Source organism: Salvia splendens, chromosome 22 (assembly GCF_004379255.2).
Source record: "Salvia splendens isolate huo1 chromosome 22, SspV2, whole genome shotgun sequence".
In the NCBI taxonomy this organism is placed as follows: Eukaryota; Viridiplantae; Streptophyta; class Magnoliopsida; order Lamiales; family Lamiaceae; genus Salvia; species Salvia splendens.
Window position 1 is genome coordinate 12,168,102 of NC_056053.1, and position 22,069 is coordinate 12,190,170.

Sequence of the window (22,069 nt, forward strand, 5' to 3'; positions counted from 1 at the left end):
TGGTCCCTCACAGACGAGCCCTCCTTCATAGTCTTCGACATGATACTCCGAAAGGCTTGAGACTTAGCCGTTCGATTCTGAGTACCAAAACGATTCTTGAGATTCTGCATAATCTCGGCGGCAGTATCCATGGCAGAATGCTGATGCTTGAGTACTGATGACATAGATGCCAACATGTAGCACTTAGCCATCTCATTCGCCTTATGCCACCGTCTATGTGCATCTCTGACTCCTGCCGCAGCGTTAGCTGGTGGCACTGGAGGTCGCGGGGTTGTGAGTACAAAGCTGTACTCTTCAGGTGTAAGAACGATGTCCAAATTTTGTTTCCATTCTATGTAATTTTGGCCCTCGAGTTTACTTTCTTTTAGAATTGCAGATAGAGGATTGAATGACATCTTGACGATTTGATTTGCACTGCAAAACAGAGTATTTACTATTTGTCATAATCTTATGTAAGATGTTTGATTAGATTAACCATAAAACTTTTTAAAATCTTACAACTGTAAAATTAAAATTTTGTACCCTCCAGAGGAAGTTAATAAACATTAAAATCTTACATTTTTACTAGTCACAACACCGACGAATAGTCCAGAGACCACAGAGTGGCATGGCCGCCTAATGTTGCCTAAGCAAGACCACCTTTTTAGCATTACAGAGTCTCATTTCTACAACACACTCTCATAACAATGCTTATGTGCTGCTAACAAGATCAAGCTATCTCATAAATTTTGTGTGAACTTCTGAATCTCGTAGTTTCTTAGGATTATTATCCCCACAGAGCAGGTGACGATAATATTGGAAACCACATTCTAGTTCATACTATTTATTTTTGAGAAGTCCGCCCTCATGAACTTGCTATTTTCTTAGGATTATTGTCCCCACAGAGAAGGTGGCGATAATATTAGAAAAATGATTCATAAATTGCAGACCAATTGATGGAGACCATATACAAATGTTGAGTTCGTAATTATAGCTTAGATATTTGGGTTATGGTTTTTCTTTAATTATCCTTAGCCTTTAGGCAGACAACAGCTTAATTAAATTCTATTGGTATTTAATTTGCTGGATAATTAAATCTTTAGTTTTATGTTGTTATCTTCCTTTAGGAAACTATTATTCTAGAATTTAATTCTTATTCATGTCTACTATAAGGTATATCTAAAATAAACAAATTATTTAATCCTTAGTAAGACATGAAAAATAAATTCAAATTATTTCCTTGTTCAAGATTAGGAAGAGATATTTTATTATTTAATATATTCATATATATCTATCCTTGTTTGGATCTTAGATATATAAATATTAGGAAACTATTAAATTATTCTCATCCATATCATCTAGAAATCAAAATAATATTATTTATTTCCATAGATATAGAAAATAATAAAAATATTCCTAAAATCTAGGTAAATCTTCCAAAAAGATTTTATTTCCATTAAATAATAATATTTTAATGATAACTTTTAATAAAATAATTAAATAATCATTAAAATAATCCTTCATCGTTATCTCATCGCACGAGGTTCGCACAAACGATGAAAGACGAAAATCCGACGAATTCGTCGTCGGATCACGACGCATGAAGCGTCTCGGCCGTGGCACGCAGGTGGCGCGCCAGTGTCTCGGCCGCCTGGCTCGTCGGGTGTCGCATCCTCTCGGCCAGGAGCGCGCACGTCGGTGCCGCTCCTCTAGCCAGGTGCGCTCCGCCCGTCTCGGCGCGTTGATCTGTCGGGTGTTGACGCTTCTCGGCCAGGCGCGCGCCTCTCGGTCAGCATCTCGACGCCCGTCTCGGCCATCCGAGCCGTCAGGGTGGCGCTAGCTCTCGGCCAGCGGCGCGCACGGTGGCGCGCCTTCTCTCGGCCAGCTCCGACCACCCTTCCTTCCGCCTAGGGTTCCAGCTCTCGGCGCCTGGTGTCTCGGTGGTTCTCGGACGAACCACCACTCCGTGCCAGCCTTCACGTCGGCCTTGGTGCGGGGGCTGGCTCGGGGTTGCGGTCTCGGCCGACGTCGCGCTCGAGCCAACGCTCGACTGCGCGTCGCCCCGTGATCGTGATCCCTCAGCTTCTACTCAATCGACAACCCTATTTCACGATCACATGTGGTGCAATTCGTCTCAGCGGGAACACCGACGGATCGCACGTCTCGTACGATCGAGTAATTCAAGTTCTTTGATTCGATAGTTCTTGAGTTCATCATGCATAATAAATTAAACAAAACACCAAGAACATGCTTCGCAATCAAATAATACATGCATACATGAATTTCGCGAAATTTAAATCCAAATAATCAAAGTCAAAGACTGGCTCTGATACCAATTGAAGGGGTTGGCAGCGGAAGCGTGCGTAAAATCCGATCACATAAATTGATCTATTTGACAGATTATTTAGACAAATTCTATTCGCGTAATTATCACATGTATCATGCTCATAACTTGAATTAAAACATGCTTTAGCATATTAAATCCCTAAAACATGCTTACTACGGAATTAGCCAATTTACCTCGTTGATTCAATCAAGATTCGATGATGGCTTGCTCCGTCTCCACGTGAAGATCTTCAGTACTCGACCTCGTATCTTCTGACTGGTGTCCCGGACTGTACACTGATATTTGTGTGGGCAAATCTCACCAACGTACTAGGGCTTGAATAACGAAGACAGAACTCTGCTCACGGAAGAAGCAATTTTCGAACTCTCTCTCTCTCTGAGGGGGACGAAAATTCTGAGTAATAATTATTATTCCTCTACCTTTCTGTCTCATTTATTCTCCTATTTATATTAAGTCACATATTGGGCCCAGTTAGGGATCTGAGGAAGAATTCGGATCAGGCCTCACCCAAATAGCTTTTTACTAATTAAATTGAACCCAAAATTTAATATAAGCTTATATTGGAATATTACAAGCAGCCACTACAGAAGTAATATTGCACTGCCTCTCCAAATCCAAAATTACGAGTATTTCGGGTTTCCTTTTTAAGTAAGCAATTTATTTCTCGTGCTTAAGATGGAAACATCCATTAATTAATTAATGTATGCTATGGACTTAATTAATTAACATATTTTAATCTCCAAGAGTGGACTCAGCAAGAAACTCTTATTTATTATTCATAGAGTAATTAAACTCCAACTAGCTAGGTTCCGAATAATAAAACCTTGTTTCGAGCTCCTCTCGTGGATGTTATCAAACGAGACTCTCCTCGCGCACGATTCAACGTAATAGCAATCCTAGCACCGCTAGATAACGATCACCACTACCCAATATATCTGGATCGTTGGGTGACGAAAAATCCGCACATTTGGTAAGTCAAAGTAGTAGATATTCAATATCGTATGCTCAATGCTAACGTACATTTATTAAGAAATTAATTATCAAGACCTCGTCTTTCAGTAGATAGCATAAAGACATGTCTTGCTGTTAGATCCATTCAGTGTTATACCACACCAACGTCATCTTATTTCAATAAGGCTTAGAAATAATCGGACTGACATTGCAACCTTTCACGATAGGTAGTCTAGGCCTATCTGGGTTGTGAAATTCTGCTTTTTCTTTGTTCAGAACTGACCGTGTTATCTTAAATTGGACGACGCCCACAACCGGTCTACTAGAACAAAGAGTTAGACTTTGTTACGTTCTTATACATTTAAATATGCAATAAACAACCATTAAATGTAAAACATAACAACATTATGACAAAAATAATCTGTTTTATTTATTGGAAAATAGCTTATAGAGTTTTACAGTATTCAATCACTCGAAAGGTGATTTCTAGTATACAAACTCTAACACAATTCTGGTGCTGTGGCAAACTCGAAAGAACCAAGAGCTCACAAAGCGAGAAAACACATTGAGAGGAAGTATCATATCATTAGAGATATAGTGCAGAGAGGAGACATACAAGTGGTCAAGGTTGCGTCAGAGAACAACCTAGCAGATCCTTTTACAAAGGCATTGGCGGTGAAACCGTTCGAACGCCATGTTGAAGGGATGGGAGTTCGACTCATTCAAGACCTTAACTCGCTTTCAGTATAAGTGGGAGAATTAGACGTGTGCACCTATATTTTATATACTTGAAAGCTGTTTTGAGTATAAGTGGGAGATTGTTAGAGTTTGTATACTAGAAATCACCTTTTGAGTGATTTAATACTGTGAAACTCTATATGTTATTTTCCAAAGGAATGAAACAGATTATTTTTGTCATAATATTGTTATGTTTTACATTTAATGGATGTTTATTGCATATTTAAATGTATAAGCAATGTAACAAAGTCTAAGTCTTTGTTTTAGTAAACCGGTTATGGGCGTCGTCTACTATAAGGTAAGACGAGTCTTTATGCTATCTACTTAAAGACGAGGTCTTAATAATTAATTTCTTAATCAATGTACGTTAGCATTGAGCATACGGTATTGATTATGCACTACTTTGACTTACCAAAAGTTGCGAGTTTTTCGCAACCCAAGAATCCTGGTATATTGGGTAGTGGTGATTAATATCTAGCGGTGCTAGGGTTGCTATTATATTGAATCGTGCGCGAGGTGAGTCTCGTTTGATAATGTCCACAAGAGGAGTTCGAAACAAGGTTTTATTATTCGGAGTTCGAAACAAGGTTTTATTATTCGGAACCTAGCTAGTTGGAGTTTGATTACTCTATGAATAATAAATAAGTGTTTCTTGCTAAGTCCACTCTTGGAGATAATAATATGTTAATTAATTAAATCCATAGCAGATATTGATTAATTAATGGACGTTTCTATCGTAAGCGCGGCAAATTGATGACAAACAAATGGAAACCCGGAATATTTGTAATTTCGGAATTGGATGGGCAGTGCAATATTACTTCTGTAGTGGCTGCTCGTAATATTCCAATATAAGCTTATATTAAATTGTGGGTTCAATTTAATTAGTAACAGACTAATTGGGGGAGGCCATATCCAAATTCTTCCATAGATCCCTGACTGGGCTCAATATGTGACTAAATATAAATAGGAGAATAAAGGAGACAAAAAATAAACTTGTATTTTCTTCCAAAATTTCGTCCCCATCCCTATTCACATAGGGGACGATTTCCCTCTCCTCCGGGAGAGAGGATTTCTGTCTTCTTTATTTAAGTCATAGTTCTCTGGTAAGATCAGCACACACTGATATCATATTACAGTCCGAGAACCAGTCCGAAGATCCGTGGTTTAGTACTCAAGATCTTCACGTGGAGAAGACGCGAGCCATCTTCGATTATTTAGTGAATCAACGAGGTAAATTGGCTAACTCCACAGCAAGCGTGTTTTAGGGATTATTTGTGCTAAAGCATGTTTAAATTCAAGTTATGAGCATGGTACATGTGAAAATTACGTGAATAGAATTTTTCTAAATAATCTGCTAAATAGATCAGAATTTTATGTGATCCGTTAGAACGCACGCTTCCGCTGCCTACCCCTTCAGATATAAACCCAGACTTTCCTACTATAATCATCAATAATAGTCATATAATATCTTTTCCCACCAAGAGTGTTAACTGGTGCAGGGCCACAAGTCTGAGTGAGCATATTCTAGAGGAGAATCAGAGTGATGAGTACCTGTAGGGAATGGAGTTCTTTTTGCCTTTCCAAGCACACAATGCTCACAGGAGTCAAGCTTTGAGGTTGCATCTCCTGGAATTAAGCATGATTTCACAAGGTGTCCCAACCTCTCATGCCATAGCTTCATATCATCCACCATGGCTGAATTTGCATCCCCAGTGACTGCTTTTGCCAACAGATAATAGAGGTTGTTCCTTCTTTCAGCAACCATAATGGTGTGTTGGCCTTTCCTGACCTCTATTCTTTCTCCAAATGAGATGAATGTGAAGCATTTCACCTCAAGCAATCCCAATGAAACCAAATTCCTCTTAACTTTTGGGATATATCTGGCCTCACTCAGCAACTTAACAGGTCCATCATGTATTCTCAATTTAACAGTACCAATCCCTCTTACTTTGCACACATGGTTATTACCAAGCAACACTGAACCAGTAGCTTCTTGCATATCATGAAACCAAGATTTATGTAGACACATATGAAAACTACAACCAGAATCCATAATCCATACACCACTCAAACCACTTTCCATAATATTTAAAATTTCTGGTGGAGAGCATTCTTCAAAACAATCAGTAGTTGGGTGAGAATTACCTTCAGCTTGTTTCTTCTTCCATGCGTAACAATCCTTCTTGAGATGGCCAGGCTTTTTACACCAATGGCAGGATCTAGTCTCTTTCTGGTCTGAGCCAACAGATTTCCCTTCCTCGGGTTTTTTCTTGAATTTTTGTTTCTTGAATTTCTTGACGTGAAGACTCTCTGGGATAACTTCCTTTGCTACCCCCTTTTGCAGCTCTTTTGCCCTTAGAGCTGACTGCACCTCAGTGATGGTGATAGTCTTTTCCCTCCCATACACCATTGCACCCCTCAAGTGGTCATAATTCTTTGGCAGGGCATTGAGGAGCATGATAGCTTTATCCTCATCATTGATTTGAACATCAATGTTCTCAAGATCATCCACGGCTTTGTTGAATTCCTCTATCTACTCGCTGATTCCTCTTTCTTCTGAGAATCTGTATGGATACAGCATCTATTTCATACACAGGCGGTTGGCAAGAGACTTGGTCATGTACAAGCTCTCTAGCTTAGCCAAGATCCCAACAGTTGCGGTTTCCTTTGAAACCTCCCTTAACACCTTATCACCAAGGCATAGAATCACCACGCTATGCGCCTTAGCGTGGATTTCAGCTAGCTTGATCTTCGCCTTTTCATCCAGCCCTTCCCCAGCCTTCGCATCTGGATCCTTCTCCTCCAGAGCTGCAGGTAAGCCTTGTTGAATGAGCATCGCCTTGATCTTTAATCGGCATAACCCAAAATCGTTCTTCCCGGTGAATTTCTCCGCCTCCAATCGCGCAGCCATTCTGAAATCAATCTCCTCTCCGGCATTTTCCCACAGACGGCACCAAATTGTTATGAGTTGGGAGTGAATTAAGAGATCGAGAGGAAGAAGATGAGTGTTTTGAGGGAAATGTGTGGGAGATCTTATTCAAGAAAAGTTGTGAGATTACAATGATCAATCAATCCTCAATAGGAGCTGAGAATCACACTATATACTCCTGTAACCTAACTGCCTCACACGGCTGAATCAAGAAGAAGAAAAGGCAAAACACAAAACAAAAATATAACTGCCTAACTTTCCAACGGCTAATTCATGAGCTTGAACTTGCACTCTCTTTTCTCTTCTTGGGCTGACTTGGTTATTGGGCTGAGCTCACTTATGCACACACTCCTCACATATTTCATATTTATACATGCATTTACTATAATAATAATATCCAATATGTACCGCAATAAAAATTATAATCCTACAGCATTTTGTTAGTATTATATTACGTGTATGATTTTCTTTTTCTTATTTGGACGCATAAATATATTTATGTATGCATATAATTGAAAATTCTACATAAATTAAAAAGCATCCCCATAATGTAATTTTTCTATCTTTTATAGTGCGTATAAATGATTATATATTTACTCAATAGGTTAATATGCAAATACAATTAAATTATGGTCACGCTTGATGTGTATAATATATTTATTTATATACATAATAAATAAGAAAAAAAGATAATCGTATTCATACCCATAAAAGAATACTCGCAAGTGTTAGTATGATTTTATTTTTTATTAACGATGCATATAAGATATTATTATTATTGTATCACATGTTATATATAAATATGCAATATACCATATAGTAGTAATTTCCATATTTATATTATGTGATTCCATAAAAGTAGTAAAATGAATGTTTTCTATGGGCCCTTTTATATTTTATTTGTTAAAAAATAATTAGTTGGACACACCACCTTATAGTGACATAGTGATAGGGAAGGACTACTGAATATTTTCTGAAACTACAAATTTATTGAGGGAGGCCATTCCATATGAATCCCTAACATATCTTATGAGTATTTTAAATTTTCATGTATACCTGATTCTAGGGATGTCAATGTAGCCCGTAACCCGTGGGCTGGCCCGAATAGCCCGCCAAATTTATAGGGTTAGGGTTGGAAATTTCTAGCCCGATAAAATCACAACCCGATTAGCCCGCACCCGATTAACCCGCAACCCATTAGGGCCAGACCCGAAAACCCGATGGGCTGGCCCGAAAACCCGATAAAATTTCTATTATTCTATTTTTTTTACTCTCAATTCGACATTTCATTGATTAATATTAATTAAAAAAATAACTTTCAATTTTATATTAAATATACAAATTATATATTTAATTTTTATTAATATAATAATTGATAAATAAATTAAAAACTTCAAATTCACAAAAAAATATATTTAAATTTCTAAAACATGCATTAAAATTTTACGAAATATCTCAAATATTACTATTTGATCATGTTTATGATTGAGTTTAAGCATATATCTTAAATATATCATAATTAAATGTTTTACATTGTATGAATATTAGTAATTTCAATCATTATATATTGGATTGATCGCATGTTAATATTATCGGTAGAAACCCGATTAACCCGCTGGGCTAGCCCGAAACCCGAGCTTTTAGGGTTAGGGCTGAGCTTTTATAACCCGAAAGAAATCACAACCCGATTAGCCCGCACCCGATTGACCCGCAACCCGAGTAGGGTTGGCCCGAAACCCGACGGGCCAGCCCGATTGACATCCCTACCTGATTCCCTATTTAGTGCAACAGTATTTGAATACGGGAAGGAAAATATATATGAAAATCAAAATTTAAGCTTGCGGAGCACGAGTGCGACCAAAGGTCTATTTAAATCATAATTAATTTATAATTATTATAATCAATTAAAACGACGACGCGTACCTGCAACTGCAAACTCACTTCGTAGGCGCGAATCCGAGGAAGAAAACACTTATGTGTGTGTCTCTCTCTCCTTCTCTTGTAAGCCTTGTCTACATAAAATCTGCGAATCATATTGAACCCTCACACCTCAACTCCGATAATGGGAAATTCTCCTAATTCAGGAATACATTAGTACAATTTCTGCCCTAGCTTTTGTATATCTGTCTCATGGAGTCCGCCACCGCGTTTCCGCAATACATCGCTCTCAATTCCAAGTATTTCTCGAAGCTTCTTTTTATTCTGTGTGTGGAATCTGTACGTGCATGATTCAAGATTTTCCAATTGCGCAGGTTTTCGGATGGCGGAAGCAAAGAGGTGCCGCCGCCGGCGATGGATCGCTCTTCTAAATCAAAATTCGAGGTCAGATATTTCTTCTTTTTCTTGTTAAATTGTCTTTATGTATTTTTTTTTTATCAATTGTTATTGTTGGAATGTTGGTTGCGTATTGTGTTTTCTGCTGATGGTTTGTGATCCAAGTGAAATTATTCATAAGATGCAACTGTGAGTTTTGAGATCATGTATATTTTTTTTGGAATCATTGGAATTTTTGGACTTTGAAGAAGTTATGGATTTTTGGAATTATTGGACTTTGAAGAAGTTATGGATTTTACCCCTATAATGGATGCCTAACTTGATTCCCCTGTTTCGAACTCCTATGCAGTGAACTTCTGAACAACTTTTGCAATTGTTTTGCTGTATATGAAATGCGTATATGTTCATGAAAAGAATCTGAACACTTATTTCTTGATATTTGAAAGCGAGCCTTGCTGTGATTAGCACATTTTCTCTGTTACTTGTACCACTTTTGTTATTTCCTTTCTGATTCTCAGTTACACTCTGTTTTCTTGGTCACTAAAATAGGTGATTTGGTTTAAAGTAGCCACATTATGATGATTGTGTAAGGAAAATAATCTCAAAAGTCAAAACGTTAGAGATGATTTTAGGGATCTTATCTATTTAGACTAAGAGTCATAGCTGTAGAAGGACTATGAAGTCAGCTGCAGACACACACAAGGCTTTATTTTCGTGTTTTTATAGTTGAAAGTTTTGTGATATGTTGGAGATTTTCTCTACAGCCCCATAGCACTTATCATAGCACTTAAAATATAAGTGGAGGTCAATTTTGATCCTAAATATATGACCAAAATACAAATGAAAATATGGCCGAAGTAGTTCTTTTTTTATGGTTCCGTCAAAAACTAACGGTCAACGCTAATTGCACAGTGGCATGACCGTTAGTTTTTTGACAGAACCATAATATTTCATTTGTTATGCATCTGTTTTTTAAAAAGTGAATGTTTTGGACCAAATTCGCTATTTAGTCATATGTTTAAGACCAAAATTGACCTTTACTCTTAAAATATTAGGCGATTTTCTGGGTAACCGAAAAATTATTTTAATTGAGGGCAGTGTTGTTAGGGTCGCGGGGCGCATCGCGTCGATGAGGTGAAAACTCGGGTCACGGGTCGACAAGTCGACGGGGTCGAGAGACCCACAAATCTACGCTAATTTTTTTGCCTTTTAATATTAAATAGTAAAATAAATATATTGCTCTAATGTTTATAATATATCAAATAATATAAATGTAGACGCAATTCATGTGAATAGAGATAAAGTGGAAAAATAGAAATGATCAAAATATCAAAACAATTTATAAGTCATAACACAATAAATAATTGAAACCATTGTCTGAAAATATCAAAACAAAAGAATATATGAAGGGTGGCAACAAAAGATCTTTGAATTGTTTATTTGTTTAGGAGTGAAGAGGCCGAATTCTAAAGTGTAGAAAGTAGGTTTGAAAAGTTTGATGTGGTGCATGCATGTATATAGAGAATTGTGATTGAGAGAGTTAGAAAACATGTGAGAGATTTGAGAAAATCAGAGATAGCATGTGTTTAGGGCGACCCAACCGATCCACTCGACCCAGGCGACCCAGCGGCGACCCTGTATCTCGATCAACCCACCCATGTTAGGGTAGTGATGGTCTCGACCCGGGCGACCCGAGCGACCCGAACGACATTTTGACAACACTGATTGAGGGTCCTGCAAGTCTGTTTTCGTTTGCAATTTTTCCTGCGTTTTGTTTTTTATTCTCTTAGTTTTACTTGTTTCAATATAAAGTTTGGGTTGAATTCTCATTCATCTTGGTATAACCATTAATGCATCACAAAGTCAATGTGCATACTGATTTCAGTAGCATCTTGGGTAGGGAGATACTGCTGACTTTTTTTTGACAGGGAAGTGTGTAGAAATTGAGCGTATGATGTTTATAGTTGCATATTTTTGGTTTCATATGGTTCGTTTTTGAATTAGCTTCATCATCTTAAGCATCAATTCTGCCACCTGTTTCTTGTGGGTCCTCTAATCCCCCTAGGTTCAAGAATGTTAGTATGTCTGTGTAAATCTCCATTTTTCTTCTTCTTTGTTTACCCCCTAATGAACTTTCTGAACTCTATGCACTTCTCACGGCATATGCTTATACTGATACCTTTGTCTGTCTATTCCCTTCCCCGGTAACTGGTTTTGTGAATGTAACCTTACATCATCCATTAACCTATCATTCCAAATTTCTTGAAGGTTCCTGAAATAATAGATGTTGACATGTTAGAAGACGGTGATGATGCTTCCTTGATGGATAGTGAAGTTGATGGAAGTGCCAAAGGAAAGGTACTCTGAGTGCTTAGCTATCCAGATAGCTACCCTCTTATAATTTTACTGTTGAAATAACAACCTATAATTCTCTTCTGATTTCTTCTTTACCTCAGTGGTGAAAAAATTATTGAAATAATTTCTTTCTGTTTCTGAACAGAAAGTCCTCTCGAATTCTTCTGTTGGTGTTTGTGGTTTAGCAGATGAAGAATCTGGAGATAACATGGCAACATCAAATGTTGGTGGTGAAGAATTAGAAGATTATGCAGATGATTTCAGCTCTAGTTTATACTTTGGAGAGGATGAGTGGATGGATTCAGATTATGATGGTATGATTTATGATGACAATGATCATTTGGAAGCACATTTTGATAACATGGAGCTTCCACCTGGAGTTGAGGCGCCTGTCCCCTGGTTTCGGGGTTCTCCTAAAAATGATACACAGATCCCAGTCAAGGGCCCAAGCACTTCAACACATTCAGGTTTGCAACTTATCTTTCCTAGTTTGATCTTATCTGAAATTCTGAATGTCTATGGTCGTTGAAGTGCTGCCAAAAGAAGGATCTTCAACTATGTTGAGCAGTTCACAACATGGATGTAGGCAACTAAATATGAGTCGAACGTACTTTCAAAATGGATGGATCCTATTCTAGGTTAGATGACATCCTCGGCCTTGGGCACTACTGCCAATCTGAGTTCACAACTCTGAGGGATTGTTTTACTCGTAAATATGGGAATGAAGCCTTTACTTATTAAAAGGAACTAACCTGTGCCTCCATATATTGATACCAGTCATGAAAACAATGTTTTACTGCCCCCTATACATCCATGTTGTTAATGATTGGCACTTGTCAGTAATAGCTATTTGACAATTGTCATCTAAACATGCCATCGAAGGAAAGGCACTTGGAGTCGGAAACTGTTACCTGTTCGGGAAGCCCTCTATGGATATTTGGAACCTTCTTTGGGGTCCATAAAATTTCATGAACTAAATTAATTTTTATTTGGGATTCAAATTCTGCTGATAATGTAAGTTTGCATTTTCAACAGGGAGTTCACTGCGGACAGGGCCGGTGAAGGTGGTTGACAAAATTGTGTACAAGTTTGACAATTTTGCAAAATTTGACACTGTTGATGACCACTCGGATCATTATTACTCCACAAGAAAGTGTTCTGAAGTGGTGAGGGCGAGTCTGTATGAGTACTTACTTAATCATGTCAATTTTCATATAAAATCTGCTTATAAATATATCTTTGATCTGTGGTATAGGCATCAAAGAACTGGGCGAAGAGAATACAAGAAGAATGGAAGATTCTTGAAAAAAATTTGCCAGGTAAGTTGTACAAGTATCTTTTAAATTTTATGACCAGCCTGTGAATGTGGTTTACACGGAGAAGATGAAACAATCGATCATCCCCGGTCTATGCTTATGGCATAGCACACATCTCATCTTTCTTCCCATTATGAATTCATAATCTTCTTATACTCTTTGTCCACCAGCTGAGGTATATGTGAGGGTTTACGAATCAAGGATGGATCTTTTGAGAGCAGTGATAATCGGGGCGGAAGGAACACCGTACCATGATGGTCTCTTTTTCTTTGATGTCTACTTCCCCAGCAAATATCCTGCTATTCCACCCGTATGTTTCTCTTGATCCTAGACCCCCCTGGTTATTATCTCCATTGAGCTAAAGATTCACTTGTTGCTCTCTATTTTTGGCAGGAAGTCTATTACCATTCAGGTGGTCTCCGAATCAATCCTAACTTGTACGATTCTGGGAAAGTGTGCCTTAGCCTTCTGAACACATGGAGCGGGAGCAGAAAGGAGAAGTGGATCCCGGACCAGTCAACTGCACTACAAGTGTTGGTCTCCATACAAGGTTTGATATTAAATGCAAAACCCTACTTTAATGAGCCTGGGTATGAGGGGGAAATGGGAACAAAAAGAGGGGAGGATAGCTCCTCTGCGTATAACGAGAACACATTCATATATTCCTTGAAGACAATGATTTACAGCATGCAGAAGCCACCCAAGGTATGAATAGCTCACTCGCCTTTGCAAAATCAACTTCATGTGTGTATCATGCATGATATGCTCTTACATTGCTTTCCCTTGTAGCACTTTGAGGACTTTGTGGTGGGGTATTTCCGGAAGCATGCACGTTACATTTTGGTGTCCTGTGTGGCCTACTTGAACGGAGCTGAAGTGGGCTGCCTTGTCAGAGGTGGCGTTCATGATGCTGACAAAGACAACAGGAGATGCTCGGAGCAGTTCAAGGAGACGCTGGGGCAGTGCATCACTCGTCTGGTAAAGACATTTATGGATATTGAAGCCGATGGTTGTCAGGAGTTCCTAGCTGCAGCGAAGAAAGGTAGTAAAACGGAATAGCCACATCTCGTGTGGCCTTCACCTTATTGAGTTTATAGCTTGTTTCGTAGATCAGAATTTGCAATCGTGACACAATCTGCTTACATCGTTGTGGGAAGTACATACCTTGGTTTCTCATGAATTTTTCTAGTAACAAGTCTATATTGACAGACAATACAATGTGTATATATGATTTTAGCATTCTGTAAATTACTATGACGTCACGTTTATGCTCGAGCAGCCCATATGTCTAAATTACAATGTAGCAAATTTACGTGCATAATGTTGGAATCCGACCCTGATCAGTTTTCAGACCTATTTATATTTTCATTAAGGTTAATAAATTTTAACTAGGTGTAACAAATTTTCAATGGGACGTATATGTTAACAGATCCTAGTAATAATCGTTGTGAAAATTATATGCTTACTTAATTTGAAGTTAATCTTTCTTTTATCAAAAAAAAGTAGGATCAATAAATGGTCCTTCGTTTTTTATTATGATGATTCAAACTCATGAGTGGATAAGTGGTGATTGATTTTCTAGATAAAATAGTAATATTAAGATATACTCTATGATTGAGTTATGAGATTATTTTAATTGAAGGGGGTTGGCTATGTGGAGCGTTATATTGCTAACTCATTACTTAATTGCTAACTACAATTAAATAATAACCTTTAGATATTCAAATCAAGGGCCTAGATCATCAGCCCCGAAATGTCATAGGATCAACAAAAAACGGCAATAAGAGTATTAAAGTCAATTTACAACATTAGTTGTAGCTAACTTTTGAAAAATATTACATAACTTTAAAACGCATATAACTTTCTCTATTTAAATTATTTTTTCGCACAACATATATCAAATTAAAGATAATTTTATAATGATTCTAACGAGATCTCACTTGCACATGTTACGATGTCAAAATTTGAAATTTTTTTTGAAAATTTTCAATTTTTTCGTACAACAAATGTCAACATAGTATAAAAAATATGTAAATATAATACATGTAGAATGTCATTCTTAAAGCAATGTGTTGACATTCTCAAAGCATTGTGTTGATATTTTCAAAACACTATTGACATTTTCGTCCAAAACCCTAATTTGGTAGGATTTTTTTTATCTTTTTCGATTTAATTAATAAAAACTAAAATTACACGTGGCAAATTTTAGACCACTAGATTTCTATAATCATATGGTCTTAAATTAGTTGTAGTTAGCAACTACAGAGTGAGTTAGCAATTGATCACTTCCCGTTGCCTATGACCAATTATCATATGATAATCTATCTAGGATTGAATTTGGGACTCAAATCATAAAACCAAACAGATTACATATTTAATCCTAAAATACAATCTTGCAAACCGAACAACCCTAAAATGTAGTACTCCATTACTTTGAGATTGATCGTCTTATAAATTGAAATTGCACTAGGAGCAAACACAAATATATTTAGATAGAGGTTAATTCCTACGTCCCTAAAAATTTGTCACCTATTTCTATTTTAGTTTGTCACCAAAAATTTGTTACCTTTCATTGTTACCACTTTTGGTAGTGGATTCTATATTCTCATTCTCACTCATATTTTATTACTCCCTCCGTCCCGGGTTAGTCGCACATTTACTTTTCGGCACGGAGATTAAGGAATGAGTGTATAGCAAAGTCAACAATTGCGGCTGTAGGTGATAATTTCTACTAAAAATGGAAAGAGTGCAAATAACTTGGGACGCCCAGAAAGGAAAATAGTGCAAGTAACACGGGACGGAGGGAGTATAAAACTATTATTTCCTTTATTGAAAAATATAAACTTTTGAAACGGCACGAGTTTTAATGCATAATTAATAAAGTAAGCGAGAAGAATTGATAAAATAATAGATGGAGAAAAAAATTGGTAAAGTTAGAGATATGAAGGAAAAAATAGTGAAAATAGTGTTAATGGATTGTGGGATCCAATATAAAGTTTAGAAAGTTTCTATTTTTAAGGACAAACCAAAATGGAAATAGTGTATATTTTAAGGAAATGAGGTAGTACATAAAAATAGGATTCACATTTCATTTATTTTTTCAACCCACTTTCTATTACAATTCTTAAAATTCATGTCTCTTCAAATGGTAACAATTTTTAAGGTACAAAGGGAGTACTATATGTTATAAAATTTAGAATTTACAGAAAATAATAAAACCTTTTTATGAACTCCTTTTCGGGATATTGATAAAACAGTTTCTTATCACACAATTAAGTGCAATGACAAAAATAGCACCACCTTAGATTAATTAATATTGCATACTATATAAGGATTAATTTGGATCGCGAGAAACTCACACCTATTGAATCAAAGCTATGCATAATCAATATCGTATGTTGTATGTTATTTACAATAAGTAACAATAATTGAATCTTCATCTTTTAGTTAATAGGAGTAGCAATAAAGAGTTATGTGTATTGTTAGATCCTTTTAGTGCTATCTCACCCTAGCCAGTATTGTTAGCTAACCAAGGAAGGAAACCTTAGAATGACTGCATTCTTTACTTCTATAAGGAATTGATCATGCCAATTCTATGCTGATCTGTTCAACGACCAATTCACAATGAAGAAGACTAGAACACCTTTGCTAAAGAAGAAGACTTGAACATCTTTGCTTTTAAATATAAATGCTCAACATTAATGAATTAGCAAAACAATGTACAACTTCATTTCGTTATTAATTATTGGGTTCAATGTGGGTGTCGAGTTTACCACTTAAAATTAAGAGTAGAGATAAATTAACAAAAATTGTATATACAAATTGTATATAAGACTAAAATTATTTTGAATTGATAGCATCATTAATTACATACTTCTATGACTAATTTGACCCTATTACAACTATAAGAGGAAAATTATACTATCACAAGTTTTCTTTATTTATATTATTTTTAAAAATATGTAATTAATTTTATTCTTGAAAATATCTATGTTTATTAAAAGATTCATAATAAAAATTTAGATAGAATAATTATTCATAGTATTTTAATGGAATAGATTTTTTATTCATTTTATTTGAATTGTCACAATGGTATAGCGATAAATAAATTGTTCTATTTTCTACAAAGTAAAATTGGGCAAAACACTCTTTTAATTCAAATTTCTCTTGTATCATGCCGTATATATTTAAAACTAGGGGTGTGCATTCGGGTTTCGGTTCGGTTTTTTGCCAAAACCGAAAAACCGAATTTAGTTCAAAATCCAAACCAAACCGAACCCGAAAAACCGACAAACCGAAATCGAAAAACCGAAAATCGAACTTAAAAAATCGAAAAACCCGAACAAAACCGAAAAACCCGAAAAAAAAACTGAAAAACCTGAAAAAAATAAATATAATATAAATATATATTTATATATGTGTATTTTATTTTATTTTATATATACTAATAGAATATTTATATATAATATAAAATTAATAATACATATAATATATATTATATAGTAGAATATATTAAAAGAATATATATATATAAATATTATATATAATATAATATATTAAATTAATAGAATATATATATAATTCGGTTTTTCGGTTTTTCGGTTTTTTTCTTCGCCCGAACCGAACCGAACCGAAAAACCAAAATTTTTTTATTTTTAAAACCGAACCGAAAAACCGAAAAAACCGAACCGAATTTCAAAATTTTGGTTTGGTTCGGTTCGGATATTCGGTTTTCGGTTGTTTTGCTCACCCCTATTTAAAACTACTGATATATATTTTTTTAGTTTCTAACTTTTAATTTTGAAAGTATTTTAGTACATATTGGTAGATATTTCAAAAGAGAACAAATTTTTTTGCAAAAAAAAATTCATTTAAACTTCTTTAATATATTTCTGTCTGTCCCATTCAAGATGACCACATTTCCTTTTTTACTTGTCTCAATCAAGATGACCACTTTCCAATTTTGGAAATAACCCCTCTATCCTCATTAAAATATTCAACTACATTTTTCATCTTTACTTTATTCCACCTAACCACACTTCCTAAAATCCCGTGTCACTCAAGAATGTGGCCATCTTGAGTGGGACGGAGGGAGTATTTTGCTAGTATATAATATTTCTGTATTTTATATAGTGTAATATCCATTGATAAGATTTCAAAATGAAAATTTTATATAATTAAGAAACTATTATTATTAAATGATATTATGTGATGTATGACATTGCTATAATTTATTATTAAAAATATAATACGCGTCAGATGACGAGAGATTGTTTGAATTAGTACATATAATTCAATCTTCTAATGTATAGCTCGTGCTGCGTAAATAGTTAAGATTATGAAAAGTTGAAATTATATGATAAATCACTATGATTTCAACATTTCACTAAAATATTGTAGTATAAATTTCATAATTATTTTCATATTGCGTTAAATAATAACAATATAGGGATGATTTGATGATAGCAACCTATGACATAACATGTGACATATCATTTAATTGTATGACTACCAAAAAAATTGATATAGTAAATTATATAATAAATCCCTATAATTTTTAAATCATATTATAAAATTATTTTGTGATTAGCATAATAGAGGTAATTCGATTATTGAAGATTGTTACACTTAGCGGCCCCATATGCTAGTGATACATTCTTCAAGTGTAATTAATTATGTATTCAAAATATATAGTACTATATAATTAAATCTTCATTCATGTAATTTTGACAATAGTACCAAATTAAAATGTATTGACCTTTCTTTGCATATTTGTCCATGTAATTTTGAAATTATAAGCTTCAAATTATATCCAAATCACACATATTAAAATAGTTGAAGAAAGTGAAATAAAATACAATGTACATACGTGATCCAAATTAAAAAATATTCCGTATATAATAAAATTTTGGAATAAAAAATAATTTAAATAAATTTATGAAAATAAGTTTATAAGAATTATTATTTTATAATTAAAGACGTTAAGTATTGAAGGAAATTGGATATATTGGAGTAATATACTATAAAATTAATCTTCAAATAATATTATAATATACTATATTATTATATTCTTTTTAAAATTAAATTTTATTTAATCATTATTAATTTGATTATCAGTATTTTCACTGTTTTTTTTTCTTTTAACTCATTTTCATATTTTAGTTAAAATTATAAAAAAAACATGACGTAAAATATTTGTTTAAATTCTGAAAATTAAATATTTTTATTAAAAATTTAAGCATTTTTTTATGTTTGGTTTAATGTATTATAGTCCATTTCTTAGTTGACATTGGGGGTTATAATGTAAAATTAAAGTATAATTAAAATAAGTAACTACCTTAATTATTGTAAATGATATAAAATGACAAATATACCCCAACTTTATATATACGATTTTTGTTAATTTATCGCTATTATGATGTACAATCACCACACCACAACCACACTAGAATAGTTAAAAAGCTCCATAGGCTCAAAACCATTTACAAATTAGTAATTATGATAAGACGTTAAGTTAGTAAATCATTTCTCTCAAGAAGTAATGGAATAGGAGCGCTAATAGTCAACTCGAAATTGTAGCATCTCACGTGCAAGTATAATTGAATTGTTTTTTCATTAGTAAACTGCCAATTTTTTAATCCAGTGACTAGGCATCATATTTTGAACTTAATAACAAATTTTTCATTTGTAGTAAAAAAAATACCTTTCTATTGGAGGATTGGCTTAAGGGCGTTGACTATGTTAAAAATTTACCCTTCTATTGGTGTTCAAAGTACTCGATCCCTTCGTCTGCCATTAAATATCTCATTTTTTCTTTTTCGTCCGATGGACAATAAATATCTCATTTCATTTAGGATTTTTGGCAAATGGACCCTAAATTCGACTAACTCACTAAACTTACCTTTTATTATAATATCAAATAATTTCTTAATATCCGAGGCAATTAAAAATGGGATATTTATCAGTAGATGGAGAAATTAATAATCTAATCAAGTTTGGTGAAAGCTAGTACCAAATAAAATATTAGTTCAATTAATTTATCATGCCAGCAAATTCGAGGAAGTTGTAGTTGACTATTGGCACTACTTGCTAGTGCATTTGTGTCTGAAATTTTGGATATTGTTGCACTTGATAGCTTGTTGTATCATTCATAATGCAGCTGTTCATTTCTGTATGCTTGTTTTTCTTTTCTTCTTCTTCTTGGGTAGATTCCAAATCCATCCCAACTGTTAGTGCTGACGAATTATACTCTACGCTTTCTTTTTTCACATCTTACTACACTGGTGAAGAAGCACTCATTGGCAAGTCACCAAACAACACTCGTTATTACAACTTTGTTCGCAAATCCGCCAGATTACAAATCCAAGACCATCGCAAAACCAATGACTCTTGTGTCTACCGAGTGCGAGGCTACTTGCTCGTCCAGTTTCCGTACTGGTACGGTGGCACGGATCACAGCAGGGCACAAGGGATGATCAGATTCTGGCTAGATGGTTTGTGGTCTGATAAGAGCAGGCATCTTATGATGGTTGGATCTGCTTCTTGGGTGGTTGATGGCAATCCCATCATTCTTGATGCTGTTCTTGACACTGCCAAGGCTAATCCAACTCTTTTCAATTCCTACATAAGTGGGGGCTTGAGCAGCACTGTTTGTGCCCCTCCTGGCTATTTCGACCCGTTATCCATATTCAGTTTCCCACAGCTTGCATCGTACAACTATTCGCTTCTTTCTCGAGTGTGTCATGAAGCTGACATGTTTTCTGGTGCTGGCCATGACCAATGTTGGGTGTTCACAGGAGAAAAAATAGTTTTGGAGGTGGATAATGGTTCCTTTCTGCGCTTCACTCCGATCCAGTGCTCTCCACTGCAGAGAAAGATGAGGTACATTGCCACATTTCAGAATACCACGTATGGTCAAGACTTCGGCCTCAACTCCTCTGTCATTGGGGAGGCGTTTTGGGACAATGACAAGAGAGAGCTTTTAGGCGTTGCGTGCAGATTACTAGATCCGTTGAATCGCTCTGCTGATGAGAAAGCGGACTGTAGGATGAGGTTGAGCCTCAGCTACACTTCAGTCTTCACCATCATAAATGAGCCCAAACTCGTTGGCTGGTATTGGAGCACTAGACACATCCATGACTCTAGCTACTTTGGATCTGTTAATCTCACAAAATCTGATGGATTTGGCATCATCACCCTCCCAGAAGTGAGATACGTGTACACAAAATTGGGTCAAGTGAGAAGAAGCTCATGCGCCGCAAAAAGAGTGGGAAGAACACATATTCTGATAAAATGCAACTTGATCTGTCTCTACATAATTCAAGAGGCCAACAAATCGCATGGGCGTACGCTTCACCTCTTTGGGTCGGAAACAGTGTGTACAAAACGACCGTTTCCAACACATCCCACTCAAATATGAGCTATATGATAAGCTTGGGCTCTTCTTCAGAACTCAAGTATGGCTCTCTGTTTACCAGTCTCAATTGGTCAATGAATGCAAATGATCAAGTTGAGATCAGAGCTGAAGGAGTTTATGATGCTGAAACCGGATGCCTCTGCATGGTTGGGTGCAGGAACAGCGACTGTGAGATTCTCGTGACACTCGAGTTTTCTCAAGCCAAGGGAAGCATCAAGAGTACGCGAGCCAAAACCGACCCTCTCTACTTCCACGACATGACAATGCAGTCCGTTATCTATTACATGGAGGAGGGTGCGCGCACGACATGGAGAATAATAGACTTGGAGACGGCGATGGTGTTGGTATCCAACGCTCTGACATGCGTATTCGTAGCACTGCAGATTAATCATGTGAAAAGATATCCTAAGGTGGCATCCTCCATTTCTGTATTGATGCTTGTGATACTGTCGGTGGGGCAGTGGCTGCGGCTGGTCCTGAGCATGGAAGGAGACGTGCACCGTGGAAGGGCTGAAGCTGATCTAGCGGAGGTTAGGCTGAGCTCATTGGTGGCGCTGTTAATGCAACTGCGGCTCGTCCAGTTAGTATGGGAGAGAGAAGTGAATGGGAATAGGGAGAGGAGGGCAGGTTGTGCATTGCTGATGTTGTATGTTGCAGGTGGATTGCTTGCTTTTGTGATGAATGGGAGAGGAAGCAGCAGCAGCAGCAAGTATTTCAGTGTGTGTGTGGAGAGGTTTAAAGAGCTATGGTGGTGTGATTGTTGA

The 22,069-nt window shown here is 35.9% G+C and overlaps 2 protein-coding genes across 3 annotated transcripts; both read left to right on the forward strand.

Moving 5' to 3' along the window:
• Positions 1–8,847: 8,847 nt before the first annotated feature.
• Positions 8,848–14,245, forward strand: LOC121786169 (putative ubiquitin-conjugating enzyme E2 38). Of its 2 annotated transcripts, none has more exons than XM_042184729.1 (10): positions 8,848–8,945; positions 9,029–9,121; positions 9,197–9,266; positions 11,487–11,576; positions 11,719–12,040; positions 12,609–12,739; positions 12,829–12,892; positions 13,060–13,199; positions 13,283–13,594; positions 13,679–14,245. In XM_042184729.1, exons 2-10 carry the CDS (start codon positions 9,075–9,077, stop codon positions 13,946–13,948), a joined length of 1,446 nt encoding a protein of 481 aa, XP_042040663.1. In that variant the 5' UTR covers positions 8,848–8,945; positions 9,029–9,074; the 3' UTR covers positions 13,949–14,245. The 2 variants fall into 2 exon arrangements, with proteins under 2 accessions (XP_042040663.1, XP_042040664.1); XM_042184730.1 differs by having other exon boundaries at positions 8,890–8,920.
• A 5,797-nt stretch (positions 14,246–20,042) lies between these two features.
• On the forward strand, positions 20,043–22,069 carry LOC121786732. Its single transcript, XM_042185364.1, has 2 exons — positions 20,043–21,234; positions 21,339–22,069. Exons 1-2 carry the CDS (start codon positions 20,043–20,045, stop codon positions 22,067–22,069), a joined length of 1,923 nt encoding a protein of 640 aa, XP_042041298.1.